The sequence below is a fragment of the Amblyraja radiata genome, chromosome 11 (assembly GCF_010909765.2).
Source record: "Amblyraja radiata isolate CabotCenter1 chromosome 11, sAmbRad1.1.pri, whole genome shotgun sequence".
NCBI lineage: Eukaryota > Metazoa > Chordata > Chondrichthyes > Rajiformes > Rajidae > Amblyraja > Amblyraja radiata.
Genome location: NC_045966.1, coordinates 1,065,763 through 1,084,011, shown reverse-complemented (window position 1 = coordinate 1,084,011; position 18,249 = coordinate 1,065,763). Strand labels below are relative to the sequence as shown.

Genomic DNA, 18,249 nt, shown 5'->3' with positions numbered 1-18,249 from the left:
CTATGTTTCTATAAGGGACGAATTAGGCCATTAGGCCCATCAAGTCTACTCCGCCATTCAATGATGGCTGATATATAGCAACTACATAGCAGCTCCATGTTATTTCATGTTCTTCTGGCCACTTTCTGGCTTATTCCAAGCTTGCGCATCTGAGATGATTTCTGCATCAGACTAGCATCAGATGACCTTGTTTCCTACAGAGTTCCTTGGGATCATGTAAAATTATCTCATATTGAACCAGAGGTAAATCCGCAGTGAGATTGGATGAAAAATAATTTTAAAGTTGGGGAATAAAGAGTTTGAATAAACAGGTCTTTCTCAGGCTGGGAGGATGTATCTAGTAGCGTGCTCTTAGGATCAGCTCATGGCCTTAATTATTTATGATTTATATTAATAAACGGAAGGAGGGAACAGATTGTAAGGTATCCAAGTATCCCGATGAAATGAATGGCCGGCATGTTGTGATATTAGGACTCTGACTGAGTACGGATAGGTTGAATAATTGATGAAAACTTAGCAAATGGAGTTTAACATGAGAAAGAGTAAGATAGATGGCAGGCTTCGGAAAGAGGAACCAAAAAAAAGACTATTACTGTCCATGAATCACAAAAATTAAGCAGCCGGGTGCAGCGTATTGCGTATTGGCCTTTACCGTGGAATAAACAAACAATTTCAATAAAGTATTGTTAAATGTTATGACTGCTTGGGTATTGGGGAAAGAAGAAGCTGGTTCTGAATTAACCGGAACTGTGCTTCATAAAGCCACACATTCAAACACTGATCATAGACCCAGATAAAAATGGTTCTCAATGATAATAACACCCATAATATCCAGTCCAGTGGGTATGTCTTTCTTTGGAATGATGTAACCCTTGGAAGGAACTGATCTTGTAATTCCTATCGTTCAAATGTCTACTATGCATCGTTGTAAATGCCTACTATGTTCTGTGTTCTGAAGCAAAGCAAGAATTTCATTGTCCTATCAGGGACACATGACAATAAACTCACTTGAACTTGAACTTGAACTCTTAAGGGGTTGGACAGGCTAGATGCAGGAAGATTGTTCCTGATGTTGGGGAAGTCCAGGACAAGGGGTCACAGCTTAAGGATAAAGGGGAAATCCTTTAAGACCGAGATGAGAAAAACATTTTTCACACAGAGAGTGGTGAATCTGTGGAACTCTCTGCCACAGAGGGTAGTTGGGGCCAGTTCATTGGCTATATTTAAGAGGGAGTTAGATGTGGCCCTTGTGGCTAAAGGGATCAGGGGGTATGGAGAGAAGGCAGGTACAGGATACTGAGTTGGATGATCAGCCATGATCATATTAAATGGCGGTGCAGGCTCGAAGGGCCGAATGGCCTACTCCTGCACCTATTGTCTATGTTTCTATGTTTCTATAAGCTCTATAATGGTGGCATGACAATGCTATAGTCTGGCAGCAAATGAACATACTTTGGATTTGACCAAGGTTTGTTCTGACGGATGTCAAAACTGAATGGGAATTGGATTAAGTTTGCATTCTGTCAGTTTGAGGTCCCGTACAAGATGTGAAAAGTAAGAGTGGATCTGCTTTGCATGAAGACCAAGACTTGCCCTGTCATAGAGGCATAGATAGGGTAGACAGTCAGACTCCTTTTGCCAAGGGTGAAAATGTCAAAGAGTAGAGAACATTGCTTTAGGTTAGCAGGACAAAACTTGAAGGAGATGTGCAAGGCAAGCTTTTTTATGGTGTATGCCTGGAACTTGCCAGGGGTTGTGGGGGAGGCAGATACAATAGTGGCATTGAAGAGTTTTGGATAGACAATGGATATGCAGGGAATGGAGGGATATTGATCACGGGCAGGCAGAGGAGATTAGTTTTACTTGGCATCATGTTTGACACAGACATTTTGGGCTGATGGACCTGTTCCTGTGCTCTACTACTCTATGTTTTATGTTGAGGTGGGTGGGCGGCGCGACTCACGTCGCAGCGGCCTCTACAGTCCGTCTGTCGTTTTTTTTTTTTTGGTCGCGTTTGAATGTTTGAATGTAGTTTAAAGTGCTTTTTTTTTTAAACTGGGTATGTGTGTGGGGGGCAGGGAGTGGGGAAACTTTTAAAATCTTTCCCCTGCACGGAGAACCCGACCTTTTCCCTGTCGGGTCTCCGTTGTCGTTGGGGCCTTGCACCGTGGAGCGGCCTCCAACCAGAACGACCTGGGGCTCCAGTCGCGGAGCTGCGGACTTACCCACCATCGCGGAGCTGGCCGAGTTCGGAGCGGGAGGAGCTGTGGTGGCGCGCGGCTGTGACCTGACCCTGGAGATTCGGAGATTCGGAGGCTCCAACCGCAGGTCTGGTGGACAGTGACACCGGGAGCCCGCGGGTCCCTGCTGTTAGACCGCTTTTCGGGGCTTCCGCAACGGCGACTTCTCCCGCCCGAGTTGCGGGGTTGAAAATTACCTGGAGCGGGGCCTTACATCGCCCGGAGCGGCTTTAAATGGCCGCGGGACTTGTTAGCGCCCGCCGGAGGCTCCAACACCAAGACCCGGAGCGCGGCCTTACATCACCCGGCGCGGCTTTAATGGCCGTGGGACACCTACCATCGCCCGCTGGGGGCTTTGACTCTGACATCGGGAGGAGAATGAGGAGTGCAGGGGAGAAATATGACTTTGCCTTCCATCACAGTGAGGAGGAGATTCACTATGATGGATGTTTGTGTAAATTGTGTTGTGTCTTGGTTCTTTTTCTTGTGTGTATGACTGCAGAAACCAAATTTCGTTTGAACCTCAATGAGGTTCAAATGACACAAATAAATTGTATCGTATTGAAGGTGTTTATCTGTGGTCACTCTTGTGTCCCAGGCTTCCACACAGGCCAGCTGTCAGAGCTCAATGCCTCTCATTTATTTCATTGTGCCCTCAGTGGTATGATAATACATGTGTGTGTTGTCCCAAATACATGGATGTACTTCTGATGTTTGGATAAAGCACAGCTCGTGCTTACAGAGGGCAAGACCCAATTTGAACAGCAAACAGCGAGAATAAGGAAATATGAAAATAACCATCTATGAAGCAAGTTAGTGAAATATCAAGTCTCAAAACCTTACTTCGTTGAGGTAAATGAATCCAACAATGGAGCAATGAAAACAGAATAATAAAAGTTCCATTCTCTATTATATTCATGGCAAAAATAGAGCAAAGGCCTGCGTGTAAATCGACACTACAGTCAGGGCAGCCAGTGCTGAATTATTGAGACCCAGAGCTGAATTATTCAGAAGAATAATGAAATCCTCCCTTCACCAATACCATTCCTCTGCTATTACAAAAGCTGAACAAGTCATTTATTTATGAGCTCGGAGACTGAATCCGATATAATATAACTCACGCTTGATGACCCGAAATGGGTAATCCAACTAATTGCTGGCAGTATCTGTTTCATTCTTCCTTTCCTGTCTTTTTTTATTGGATTATAATTTCTATTTTATCTCTAATCTTTCATCACAAGTCAAGGTTGGTTTCAGGACTCTTCCCATCGAACCATAATGTTGTCTGTCTGTTCCCTGCGACATGGTGTTAATGCAATTGCACAGTGAGTGCACAGAGCACAAACAAGGTAACTTGTTCATCCCACTCCATTAGTGACAGCACATGTTGTAACAACCCTCCCTCCACCAAGGGACCAGGAGGGGGCTGGTGCAGTTTCCTTGCGTCAGTAATATATAATGTACCAATGATTGAGACAAAATATATCTATCAACTATAACGGAGCACAATTTCTATTGCATTTCTTTTTCCCCAACAGAATAAACCCAGACAAACATAACATACACAAACGTGGGCATTATTCTCTCTGTTCAGAAAGTTCTTTCCAGGTTCTGTTGGGACATGCAAATAATCTAGTAGAAGTTAATAGAGACCCCCATGCACACAAAGGTTGGGCATTGGCGATAGATTCCACACAGTATTAAAGACACTGCCTATCCATCAAAGTGCAGTTATCTTTTGAGTGCATGTTTACAAACCCATGTGCTGCTTTAAGTAAAAATTTATTGTATCGTTTTGGTACACATGACAATTAAATAATCTTGACTTGAAAAATCTGATTAAGTTACCTCTTTTTTTTATGTACCTGTCCATCTTTAATAGGAACCCGTGAAGCAACTTCTTCACAGCTTTCAATTCTTTCCTCCTTTAGCTTAAACATATATTCTCTGGTTCTTGATTCTTGATTCCCCTATTTTGGGTAAAAGATTGTGCATTCACCCTATCTATTACCCCTCGTGAATTTATACACCTCCTTAAGATCATTGCTCAGTCTCCTGCACTTCAATCGTTCTACCACAACTAGAAAGCAGTCCTGAACTACTATCTACTCATCGGTGACCCATGGACTATCATTGATCGGACTTTACTGGCTTTACCTTGCATTAAACATTATTCCCTTATCATGTATCTGTACACTGTGAGCGGCTCGATTGTAATCATGTATTGTCTTTCCGCTGGCTGGTTAGCACGCAACAAAAGCTTTTCACTGTACCTCGATACACATGACAATAAGCTAAACTGAACTGAACTGAACTAATAGGTAGACAATCCTTTCAGTCTGAAGGTGGGCCTGACCAGAAACCTCACCTATCCATATTCTCCAAAGATGCTGACTAACCTGCTGAGTTACTCCAGCAATTTGCATTCTTTTGTGTAAACCAGCATCAGCCGTTTCTTGTTTCTACATCCGAACTTCGGTACTCAAAACTTATACACTCAATACCCTGACTAGTAAAGGCCATTGTACCTGTGATGCCACTTTCTGGGATCTAAGTACTTGCACTCCTAGATCCGAGAGAGTTAGATTTAGCTCTTAGGGCTAAAGGAATCAAGGGACATGGGGAAAAAGCAGGAACGGGGTACTGATTTTGGATGATCAGTCATGATCATATTGAATGACGGTGCTGGTTCGAAGGGCCGGAGAGCCTACTCCTGCACCTATTTTCTATGTTTTTACAGTATGTTTCTATCTCTCTGTTCTGCTCAGAGTGAATGTTTGGATTAATGGCTCTTTTGTCAACCACGATGGACTTGTCTTTGTTGAATTGTTTTACAATGAGGGTTCATTGCAATGAAACTCCTAAAGGCAGCAAATTATATTTGTGTACAGTGCTATATTTATTACCAAAGACAATAAATAAAACATCTTTCTCCTTAATACTGGCAATAGATTAAAGGTGAGAACCATGAACAATTAGTTCAATTAATACATTTCCCGTTAAAATTGCAGCATTATTTGGTGTATTCTTCATTCTTTACTTATTGACAGAGTTACTGATTGCCAAGAGGGATTAGAATCAGTGCCGTACTTTAATTTAAATCATTCATTGCTTTTGATGTATCAACAAGGCAACGCTGGCATCATCTGAACAACTCCTGGCTTATAAGATTGATTGACTTCTTAACTACAGAGTTTTGTTAACATAGTTAATCAACAGTGATACAGTAGCTAAAGGTCAACTTGCCATAAACTTTCTCAAAAGACTAAGGAAGTTTGGCATGTCTCCAAAGACTCTCACCAACTTCAACCGATGCACCATAGAAAGCACACTGTCAGGATGCATCACAGCTTGGTTTGGGAACAGCCCTTTGAAAGATGGCAAGAAACTGCAGGGAGTTATAGATGTAACCCAGTCCATCCCTGAGACCATGTTCTCCACCATTAATTCCATCTATACTTTACATTGCTTTGGGAAAGCAGCTGACCTAATCAAGGATCATCCAGTCATTCCCTCTTCTCCCCACTCCCAATTGGCAGAAGATACAAAAGGTTGAAACCATCAGATTCAGGAACAGGAAAATGAGATAAACATACCTCGCTTAATCTGTTTCAGCTGCCTCTCAGCCTCATCTCGTTCCCGAACAAGTCGCTTACACTAAAGGGGATAAACGAATAAGATTGTTCTTCAGTGATCAGGTCACACAACAGCTAATTAAACCATAATAACCATTGTAAAGTTTTTAACAGCCATGTCTTATTCACAAAAACAGCATAACCCTGAAGACCAGTCTGATGGGAACAGGTTGGATTTGCAGCTGAGGGTGGCTGCTTGTGTTCATGTTCTACATTAGGTGATGAGTGGAACTGGGATGGAAGGTACAGAGTTCCAACAGACAAGGTAAAGATACCAAGTTCTCATTGTCCAAGATGAGGAATGAGCACTTCACTTTACCGAACACTTTCTCTTCTCTTTCCACAGTGTCTTGATTTGTATTCTGTGGCCTTGTAAACCCACGTCGCCACATTGTAATTCTGTGGCTTTGTAAACCCACATCTTCCATTCCATCAGCTGTGAAAACATGTATGTGGATCACAAGAGACTGCAGGTACTGGAGCAAAGTACTGGAGAAACTCAGTGGATCAGGCAGCATCTGTGCAGGGAATGAACAGTTGACGTTTCGGGTCAGGCCTGTTCTTCCTGACTGAAAGAGTAGAGGGGTGATAACTGGTATAAAGAGGTTCACTGCACCATGTTACACTGTCTATCTCCCCTCTACTCCCGAGTACAGTTATGTGTGTCGTTTGCGGTTCTTTGCTCATGTGTGTGGTTCTTTGCTCATGTGTGTGGTTCTTTGCTCATGTGTGTGGTTCTTTGCTCATGTGTGTGGTTCTTTGCTCATGTGTGCACCTTTGGCCGTGTGTGCAATGTATGATATGGCTACAGCTGAGATGCCCAGTGAAGTGCTGGACAACAGCTTGTGTGAGCAGCTTTGGTAGCAGGAGATCATGGGTCTGCTGCCTCGTGTCCATGTGACAGCGGTCCTCCAAACTTGGCCTGCTTCCTCATCCAGCAATTTGTGCCTCTAAACTCATGCAGTTATGTATCAGGGAAAGCTGAGAGATACCAACCAGCCTGATGGACTTGGTCTTGTGCTTATTAAACTATGTAATTTTTCAGGACATTTACTCTCCCTTTACCGTTTCCTGCGGAGAAGAATGCGAATTTCTCTCTGACCTCTGGCAGTATTTGACAAGGAGCTTGGAGAATCCATTAATATCCACATTATTTGATTCTGATTGATTGTCCTTGAAATTCAATCGGGCTGAATTTGTTTTATATGAGGAAAGCAAAAGCTTTGGAGTCTAATGTATTTTGAAAAATGCTGTGCATTTGATAAGGCAGAAGTGACCTTGGTGTAACATTTTATTCAGCAATTGTCCACTGACATAGCATCTTGTGTTAGATGCACATGACAAGACCAGGTCCTTGTGAGGAATATGTATTCTATGAGTTCTTAACTTCTAACAAAGTCCACTGCAGAAAAGACGGACTGACACTCCAAGAAATCAAACAAGATGTGCCTGGTTATTCAAGAGTTCTCACAGATTGCATCTGAACTTTCCCTGCAGTTCAAAGTGATGTTAGTCATGTAATACAACCCTTAAAGCCTCAGAGCAACAATTATTCTTCTCAACCAATATCACTTACACTGCACTGCTTCCCCACTAACAAAAATAATTTAATAAATCTACAGATTTTACCAATTTAACCAAGTCACAGGCTCTAACCCTCTCTGTACGATGTCTGCAGACATTGGACTTTGTCTCTGGAACTGTTGCGCTACATGCTGAGAACTATATTCTGCACTCTGTATCTTCCCCTTTGCTTTATCTATTATACTTGAGTTTGATGACTGTATTTATAGGTAGTATTTATATATAGTATTATCTGACTTGATTGGATAGCACACAAAATGAAGCTTTTTTCTGTCCCCTTCGTGTATGTGACAATAATAACCGTAAACCTATATCCTGAGTTTCCTGAATATCACAATTTCTGTTGAAATTTGGTGGTTGTGGAGGATGCTATTGTTTCATAGCTGAGAAAAATTGCTGTGAGACGATGTTCTGTTGTAATGTTTTGTTATCCTTCCATGAATTTGATGTTTCTTAATGTCACCTTTGTAATCAGTCTGATCTTTCTTCTTCCCATCAGAGGCTGAGTGGGAAGGGGAACTGAAACAGTATTTTGCTCCAATGCTCTTTATAAATTATTCAAATTGCAATAATTTACACTGTGAGCTTGATGGGACATCTCCTGTAAGCCAATGTGGGCCCAAAAGGTAGTTGAGGCCAATTAATTGGCTATATTTAAGAGGGATTTAGATGTGGCCCTTGTGGCTAAAGGGATCGGGGGGTATGGAGAGCAGGCAGGTATAGGATACTGAGTTGGATGATCAGCCATGATCATATTGAATGGCAATGCAGGCTCGAAGGGCCGAATGGCCTACTCCTGCACCTATTTTCTATGTTTCTAAAATAGGCCTTGATACTCTTTAGTGCACTTTCTAGTGCACTCTCTCGTGATGTGTGAGCCGACAAGCCTTATCTAAAACCACTGACGATGGATTCATGCCTAAAGGTTGTTCACACCTTTTTCGGAATGGTAAATGTGCTCCTATTGGAATGGCACAGGAGGCCAAGCGTATAATCCCATTAGAGTGTTTGCACCTTTCTTATTTTTGAGCTCTACCCATATCGCCTCAGTGGTTCATCTTGTCCAAGTGCTGCCATAACACTCTCCTGATTACTGATGCAACTCCTCCACATCTTTTACTTCTCCCTCTATCACATGTGCACATGTATGGAATGATTGTACTCATGCATGATGTGATTTGCCTGCACAGCAATCAAACATTCTTTCACTATATCTTGACCAAATAGCCTGTTTCAGTTCCATAAAATTCCATGATTCAATGAATGAACCGACTCGGTGACGGTTTCCAGTAAGTGAATGAAATCAGGAGCAAGGAGACCCCTGAGCTCATTGGCTAATTAAGCTCCTCAGCTCATTGGGTTGATAAGATGCAAAAAGCCCCCGCTTCTCATTCAGGCTCCAGTCTTTTACAGTTGTTGGTCTGGCTGCAATGCTCAATGAACGAATGCTCAATCAGTGTCAAAGTGAACTGCCTGTAAAGATTCCTTTGATGGTGTTCTGTGCACTCACCGAAAACAGGTGCTGCTCCTTTGCACCAGTTCTCAGGGCTTTACCAGTGACCTCAATTTACAAAACTGCGTTGTGACCGCACCCAATGAGTCTTTCAGACTTGGAAGGATTGCCAGAGGCTGGCATTGGTATCTAAGCTCCCCGGCATCTCTGTGGGTTCAGTGAGTCAGCACTTAATCACATCAACCAGGGCAGGTTTGGGTTCTGTGGTCGTGTGAGATGGTCTCGGTCAGGACCTTGCAGGAGCAACACAGAGAGCACTAGCTGTGGCTGTGTAGTGACAATCTCATCCTCTGGGTCAGACATTAAACACGCTATTGAGGGTGAGACACCCTTGTTGATCTGTGGGAACGGTAAGTGTGGTGGATCGCTCACTCACCATTACCGGTGGCGACTAATGATTCCAGCGTTTGAAGGAGAGCAAGGAGCTCCCTTGGCCAGCGGCTTAGTTTAGTTTAGAGATACAGCGTGGAAACAGGCCCTTCGGCCTACTGAGTTCATTCCGACCAGTGATCACCATAAACTCGTTCTATTCTACATACTAGGGTCAATTTACAGAAGCCAAATAACCTACAAACATGCATGTCTCTGGGATATGGGAGGAATCCGGAGCACTCGGAGAAATCCCACGCGGTCACAGGGAGAATGTGCAAACTACATTCAGACAGCTCACGCGGTCAGGATCAAACCCGGCTCCCTGACGTTGTAAGGCAGCAGATCAACCAGTGTGCTGAGCCCAGTTATCCCTCAGCCAATACCATAGAGCTAAAATATAAAGTGTTGGAGGAGCACAGCAGGTCAGACAGCATCTGTGGAGGGAATGGGCATGTTACAAACAGTGAAATGTAGCAAATAGGTCCAGGCGTGGGCCATTCGGCCCTTTGAGCCAGCACCGCCATTCAATATGATCATGGCTGATCATCCTAATTCAGTACCCCGTTCATGCTTTCTCCCCATATCCCTTGATTCCGTTAGCCCTAAGAGCTATATCTAACTCTCTCTTGAAAACATCCAGTGAATCGGCCTCCACTGCCTTCGGTGGCAGAGAATTTCACAGATTCACAACTCTCTGGGTGAAAAAGTTTTTCTTCATCTCAGTCCTAAATGGGCGACCCCTTATTCTTAAATTGTGACACCTGGTTCTTGTATCCCACAGCATTGAGAACATTTTTCCTGTATCTAGCATGTCCAATCCTTTAAGAATTTTATATATCCTCATCCTTCTAAATTTCAGTGAATATACGCCCAGTCTATCCATTCTTTCATCATATGTTGGGACCCTTCAGTCTGATGAGCTTATTTGTTTGATTGTGCTGTGTAATCGGTTGCTGTGTCTCCTATATCGCAACATTTCAAGTTTGTTGATGGGTTTAAAGCATTTTAGTCATGAAAGAAAAACATGTCTTAATTATTATATCTGATTTCTATATATTTCAGTTGATAATGGGAAATTGAGTCATTTACCCAACACTCTGCTTGTAATCCAAAGGTCCAGTTGGAAGTTCAGATAGTTGAGCAGAGTTAGCAGCATTAGCCTTGCCCAAGGAACGTATAACCAAGGCTGATGTTGTATATTGCTCATGACACATGTAACCAGGTGGATATCGTGTATTGTCCATGGCACACATAATCAGGTGGATATCGTGTATTGTGCAAAGCACATGGAACCTAAGCTGACCAGACTAATATTGTGTTTTGCTCATGGAACGTGTAACTCAGGCTGATGTTGTGTCTTGCGCAAAGAGCACGTGTAACCCAGGCTGATGTTATGTAATGCCCCCACAGAATGTATGGTGTAAAGGATACATCAGCAACCTTGGAAACATTGCCAGTAAAAGGCTTTCAACTGAACAGAGTGGAGATAGAAAATTATTGGAAGAGGAAATGTCATTAATTGATTTAAAGAGAAGGCAATCATCGTTAATTTCAGCGCATGATGGCATTACAGTAATCTATTTTCAGACGATAATTGGCTAGACAGTATTGATTCTCATAAATTATACAGGAATTCTATATTTTGTTTATAGCATTGAATTGGTACGGTCAATTAAATTATGTTCATTAATGCACATTTCGGTAGAAAAAAATCTTTAATTTAATTTGCAGTGTGCACCATTGCACAAAAATACACACATACAAACTCCGAATGAGAGGAATAGATTGGGTAGATGCCCCACAGTCTCTTGCCCAGAGTAGGGGAATCAAGGACCAGAGGACATAGGTTCAAGGTGAAGGGGAAAAGATTTAATAGGAAGCTGAGGGGTAACTTTATCACACAAAGGGTGGTGGGTGTATGGAACAAGCTGCCAGAGGAGGTAGTTCAGGCTGGGAATATCCCAATGTTTAAGAAACAGTTAGACAGGAACATAGATAGGATAGGTTTGGAGGGGTACAGCCCAAGCGCTGGCAGGTGGGACAAGTGTAGCTGGGGCATGTTGGCCGGTGTGGGCAAGTAGGGCTGAAGGGCCTGTTTCCACACTGTATCACTCTATGACTCTGTGAATGCCTACAAAATTCAGAAGACATCTGTTAATCCTAAGAAGTTCCGGAGAACATGGACAGACGACTTTTCAGTCTGAAGAAGGGACCCGATCTGAAACGTCTCCTTTCCATGTTCTCCAGAGATGCTGCCTAACCCGCTGAGTTACTCCAGCACCTTGTGTCATAGATTCATAGAGTGATACAGTGTGGAAACAGACCCTTCGGCCCAACTTCCCACACCGACCAACATGTCCCAGCTACACTAGTCCCACCTGCCTGCACATGGTCCATGTGAACCTGTCCTATCCTTGTACCTTTCTAACTGCTGGGATAGTCCCAGCCTCAACTACCTCCTCTGGCAGCTTTTTCCATATACCCACCATCCTTTGTGTGATAAAGTTAACCATCAGATTCCTATTAAATCTTATCCCCTTCACCTTGAACCTATGTCCTCTAGTCCTCAATTCCCCTACTCTTGGCAAGAGATTCTGTGCATCTACCGGATCTATTCCTCTCATGATTTTATACCCCTCTATAAGATCATCCCTCATCCTCCTGCGCTCCAAGGAATAGAGACCCATCCTGCTCAACCTCTCCCTATAGCTCACACCCTCTAGTCCTGGCAGCATCCTCATAAATCTTCTCTGAACCCTTTCAAGCTTGACAATATCTTTCCTATAACATGGTGCCCAAAACTGAACACAATATTCTAAATGCGGTCTCACCAACGTCTTATACAACTGCAACATGACCTCCCAACTTTAATAGTCAATACTCTGACTGATGAAGGCCAATGTGCCAAAAGCTTTTAGACCACCTTATCTACCTGCGACTCGACCTTCAATGAACCATGCACCTGTACTTCTAGGTCTCCCTGCTCCACAACACTCCCCAGACTACCATTCAATGTGAAGGTCCTGCCCTTGTTAGACGTCCCAAAATGCAATACCTCACATTTCTCTTCATTAAATTCCATCAACCATTCCTCAGCCTACGTGGCCAATCCATCCAGATCCTGCTGCAATTTTTCACAATCATCTTCACTATCTTCAAAACCACCCAATTTTGTATCATCAGGAAACTTGCTAATCTTGCCCTGTATGTTCTCATCCAAATCATTGATGTAGATGATAAACAGTAACGGGCCCAGCACTGAACCCTGAGGCACACCACTAGACACAGGCCTCTGCTTGTTTTTGTTTGTAAACTAGCATCTGTAGTTCAATGTGTCTACTTCCAACCTTTAGATACTGGTTAACACCCACAGTGTAGTTGTACTTAATAGATCTACGCTGACCATATCTCATCCCCTGGTCAGGTTAGTTGTCTGGTCACATTAAAATAGGTTCCTATTGCCCATAGGAAGCATGAAAGGACTAGGATGTTAAGCACAATGCATCGCGTACAGCAAAGGTTGATACAGTGCCCTCCATAATGTTTGGGACAAAGACCCATCATTTATTTATTTGCCTCTCTACTCCAAAATCTGAGATTTATAATAGAAAAAATCACATGTGGTTAAAGTGCACATTGTCAGATTTTAATAAAGGCCATTTTTATACATTTTGGTTTCTCCATGTGGAAATTACAGCAGTGTTTATACATAGTCCCCCCATTTCAGGGTACCATAACGTTTGGAACACAGCAATGTCATGTAAATGAAAGTAGTCATGTTTAGTATTTAGTTGCATATCCTTTGCATGCAATGACTGCTTGAAGTCTGCAATTCATGGACATCACCAGTTGCTGGGTGTCTTCTCTGGTGATGCTCTGCCAGGCCTGTATTGCAGCCATCTTTAGCTTATGCTTGTTTTGGGGTCTAGTCCCCTTCAGTTTTCTCTTCAGCATATAAAAGGCATGCTCAATTGGGTTCAGATCAGGTGATTAACTTGGCCACTCAAGAATTGACAATTTTTTAGCTTTGAAGAACTCCTTTGTTGCTTTAGAAGTATGTTTGAGATCATTGTCTTGCTATAGAATGAACCACTGGCCGGGGGAGGGAGATTGAAACCTTCACGTGGTCCGCCCTGTTTGGACGAATGCAATCAACCTGGCGTGCACAATCAAATAAGATCAAATAGAACAAGTTGTCCTACAACTTTAAGCTGTGCACGCCATACGCAAGAAGAAGAAGTAGAACCATTGACCATTGTGTTTTGAGGCATTTGTATGAACTTGAGCAGATAGGGTGTGTCTATACACTTCAGAATTCATTATGCTACTACCATCAGCAGTTGTATCATCAATGAAGATAAGTGAGCCATTACCTTCAGCAGCCATACATGCCCAGGCCATAACATCCCCACCACCGTGTTTCACAGATGAGGTGGTTATGCTTTGGATCTTGGGCAGTTCCTTATCTCCTCCACACTTTGCTCTTCTCATCACTCCGTTATAAGTCAATCATCATCTCATCTGTCCACAAGACCTTTTTCCAGAACTATGGTTGCCGTTTTAAGTACTTCTTGGCAAACTGTAACCTGACCATCCTATTTTTGCAGCCAACCAGTGGCTTGCATCTTGCAGTGTAGCCTCTGTATTTCTGTTCATAAAGTCCTCTGCGGACAGTGGTCATTGACAAATCCACACCTGACTCCTGAAGAGTGTGTCTGATCTGTCAGACAGGTGTTTGGGGATTTTTCTTAATTAAAGAGAGAATTCTTCTGTCATCAGCTCTGGAGGTCTTCCTTGGCCTGCCAGTCCCTTTGCGATTAGTAAGCTCACCAGTGCTCTCTTTCTTCTTAATGATGTTCCAAACAGTTGATTTTGGTAAGCCTAAGGTTTGGTGATGTCTCTAACAGTTTTATTCTTGTTTCTCAGTCTCATAATGGCTTCTTTAACTTTCATTGGCCCAACTTTGGGCCTCATGTTGATAAACAGCAATAAAAGTTTCCAAAGGTAATGGAAAGACTGGAGGAAAGACTAGCTACTGAGAGCTCTTATACCTGCATTAAGGAGGCATTTAAACACACCTGAGCAATTACAAACACCTGTAAAGCCAAACGTTATGGTGCCCTGAAATGGGGAGACTATGTATAAACAGCTGTAATATCTACATGGTGAAACCAAAATGTATAAAAATGGCCTTTCATGAAATCTGACAATGTGTACTTTAACCACATGTGATTTTTTTCTATTACACATTTCAAATTGTGGTTTACAGAGGCAAATAAATAAATGATGGGTCTTTGTCCCAAACATTATGGAGGGCACTGTATATCAACATCTCTCCCCCCCCCCCCCCCCCCCAGATTAACTGCTAGAGCTGCGCTTCCCAGGATTTATAATCACAACCGCCCGCGTAACAAAACTGCTTCATTGAATTTAACAGGCAGACAACACTGTTCATGACCCTCTCCGGTGAGCCGAGCCAAGCAGTCTCATTAAGCTTTGTCTGCCCTACTTCCTCCCACTGGAGTTAATTTCACTGCGGCAACTCTAAAGTCAGAATACAAATGTTATACCCTTTCTTCGGAAAATAACAGGTTCTCAACCCACTCTCTGAGCCTTGCTTGGTTGATTATTCCGCAGACACTTTACCCTGTTCTTTGTTTCATGGGATCAGGGTGTTTGGCAATCCCTCCAGCTTGCTCATCCTTATTACATCTCCCAGCCAGCCTTTTTTCCATTTAAAGATGTCTCCTTGCTAAGTAAGGTTCACCCTTTCATTACCGTGCCTATGTGGTGATTCCTGTTACATATACAATGTTGCAGGACCCAATTGATGCTGTGCATGTTGATTAATCCAGCTGATATCGAGATTAAACTATGATTCATATATTATCAGCCGCACTTATAGATCATCTTGCAAAATCATAACACCACGGACTAACTGATGTAGTGCTGACTATGAAATTTAATAATATAAATGTTTATGGCAGGGAAGATCAATGATAATGTATGTGGTCATTAAGTCTAGATGAAGCAGTTATTCACTTGCAGGCAGAGGAGGTTAGTTTAATTTGGCAGCATGCTCAGACATTGTGGACTGAAGGACTTGTTCCTGAGCTATGTAACTATATAGTTATTTCCTTCTCATACAAATATCTGCTCCACGTTTGAAACTTTGGACACCTTCAAGTAATGCAATCCAAATCACAACTATTATGGGGTTTTTTTAAATTCCTTACTTTCTGATTATTTAAAATCCTCCAGAATTAACTCTCTCTCTGCTTAAGCAAAGCAAGAATTTCATTGTCCTATACAGGGACACATGACAATAAACTCACTTGAACTTGAACTTGAAAATAGTCCCATCCCATCCCATCAACGGCATCCCATCCCATCCCGCAAATAGTCCCACTCAATCAAACTCCCTCGTCAACCTTTCCTGACTGCTTACATTGCAAGGAAACAATCCATGTTTGGGACAGAGCTGGTCGTTCGTTGCCTTTTGCACCCTCTCCAAGCTCGTGGTCAGATATTTGTCAAATGTATTGAAGGCAGTTTGACAACTTGTCACTGCACGGTTCTAGCCCATAATACCGAGTTATTGTGACTGTGTGCAAGGTTGGGATGATAGTGTAAGTGTGATGACTGATGTGAAGTCACTTCAACATGGGCACTGAGAAATCAAACGCCACAACTAAAAAAGAGAGCGAAAGACAAAAAAAAGAGGGAAAGAGAGAAAATGAAAGAGATGGGGTATTCTTTTTACAAAGGGGGTTGAGGCAGATGTGTGGCATTTAAACAGCTTTTAGATAAACAGACGGATATGCAGAAAAGGGAGGGATGTGGACTATGTGCAGGTATATAAATGATACCCTCTGGAGAGGAGAGGCCGATGATGATATAAATGATGGTCTTAACATGATGTTTGGCACAGACATTGTGGGCCGAAGGACTGGACTCTTGTGCTGTACTTCTCTATGTTCTATCTACAAATTGACTGGTAGAACCATATTTTGGGAGTAGACAGCTGATATTTCATGGTGCATTTAATATTACTGATTAGGACTCCATTTTCGGTAAATTTATCTCAATGCACTGATTTGCAAACTGTAAAAAAAAAAATGGAATCAATGAATCAATTATTTTTTAGGAAGATGGGGCCTTTAGCTGTGTACAAGATGTGTTCTTTGTTATTCAGCAAACGCAACTCCTCCCTTGAAAAGAAGCCTTACGTACAAACACCGCCCCACAGCACAGCCCATGAATGGAAAAGCTTTGACTGTGTGACCACGACTGACACGGTGCCCCAGGCTATTCCCACCGCTGCGATCAAAGCTCTCTCCCTCTGTAACATGAGCTGTCAGACTGACACAAACCTGGGTATCAGACACCTTTTACAGAGAAGAAAATCTATAAAGTACATATTTTGGATTAGTGCGGAGAAGGAAGTCCCCACTTCCTGAATTGATCTTTGTCGATGGAGGAAGCATCTTTCCTTGTGTTCCTCAGGTATAAATGCTCATCCTCAGGTGAATGTTTCTCAGATTTCCAGAGTGTATTTGAAGTGACTGCAGATTACTGCATGATCTTCCGACAAAAATTGAAGGGAACGCCCGCCGATATAATATTTCCATCAATTGTCTTGCTAATCTTTCACAAATCATTCCCATTTGACCAGAATGATCTCCCAAACCCAGCATGTGTTTCACTAACCCCGTGTCGCCCTCGCCTTCCCCTCTACAGCCCAACCCCACCGTTGTGTTCTGCTCATTGTGTCACGGTGTATTTACAAGAAGCTCCACCTCGAACGTGGCCGACTCTTGCCGCAGCAGCAGAGTCTGGCCGCTCCGCCAGCACTGCTCGCATCTTCCCCAACCTCCCCGCCCTGGGCCACTGAGCCGGCTACTGTTCGGGATGGAGAATTAATGCTCAACTGTCGGGTTTCATACATGCATTTTCTCAATTAAAATTGCGCAAATGATCAATGCACTGATCTGGCAGATGTTAAGGTGTGCCGCCTTTCTTTTCTGGTTGAAATAAGAAATAATAATAGACATAGATTTAATATCTATGCTGACAAAATGCTAAAATATGATTGAACTTTTACCACCGATGGATGACTGCAAGATATCCCGAAGAGGGCTACAAAGAATGTGTAATCCTGTTTGTGGAGCGGACGTAACGCTGTTTACCCACCTCCACTTTCATTTTGCCGACTTCATGCTGTTCTTCATGCACCAGCTCCTCTCTGATGGCCGGGGTGGAGGGGCAAGGCAGCATGGTAGCGAGCCACGGGCAGAGACACTGCAGCCGGCAGCTGGGCAGGCAGTAGAGACAGCACTGAGCATGTGCCGTGCATCCCCGCCCTCTTCTGCACTGCCCTTTGATAAAAGCGGGCCTGCCACAGAGAATAGTGGTCCCCGCCCCTCCCCACCGCCACCACTATTCTCTCACACACACACCCTCCCGACACCCGCCCCCAACCACATTATCCTCACACACACATACCATCCCCACCCCGCCCCCCCCCCACCCCCACACACACCATCCCCACCCCCCCCCCATCCTCACACACTCACACACACTCCACCTCATCCCCACTATCCTCACACACACCATCCCCTGCCACAGAGAATGGTGGTTCCCATTGCATCACCGCCACCCACCTACTCCCCACTCCACCCCCATTCCCTGCCCCGCCTCCCCTACTCACCCTACTCCCCCCGACATCCCCCACCCACTCCCCGCAACGCACCCCACTCTACTCCCCACCTCGCCCCACCCCCGTACCCCCCCGTCTAGCTACTCCACCCCCTAATACCTGCCCCACCCACCCTCCTCACTCTACTCCCCACCGCCCCACTCTACCCACCACGCCCCACCCCCGTACTCTACTCCAACCCCACCA

At 43.6% G+C, this 18,249-nt stretch overlaps 1 protein-coding gene across 1 annotated transcript in view; it reads right to left on the bottom strand.

Moving 5' to 3' along the window:
• LOC116978210 (shootin-1-like) overlaps window positions 1-17,762 on the bottom strand; it is a 61,328-nt gene extending 43,566 nt beyond the window's left edge. Inside the window, exons 1-2 of the mRNA XM_033029188.1 lie at window positions 17,538-17,762; window positions 5,837-5,897 (exon numbers count right to left, since the gene is read on the bottom strand). Coding sequence (XP_032885079.1) covers window positions 5,837-5,897; window positions 17,538-17,621 — 145 coding nt within the window. The 5' untranslated portion in view covers window positions 17,622-17,762. The remainder of the gene's footprint in view (window positions 1-5,836; window positions 5,898-17,537) is intronic.
• Window positions 17,763-18,249: the final 487 nt, after the last annotated feature.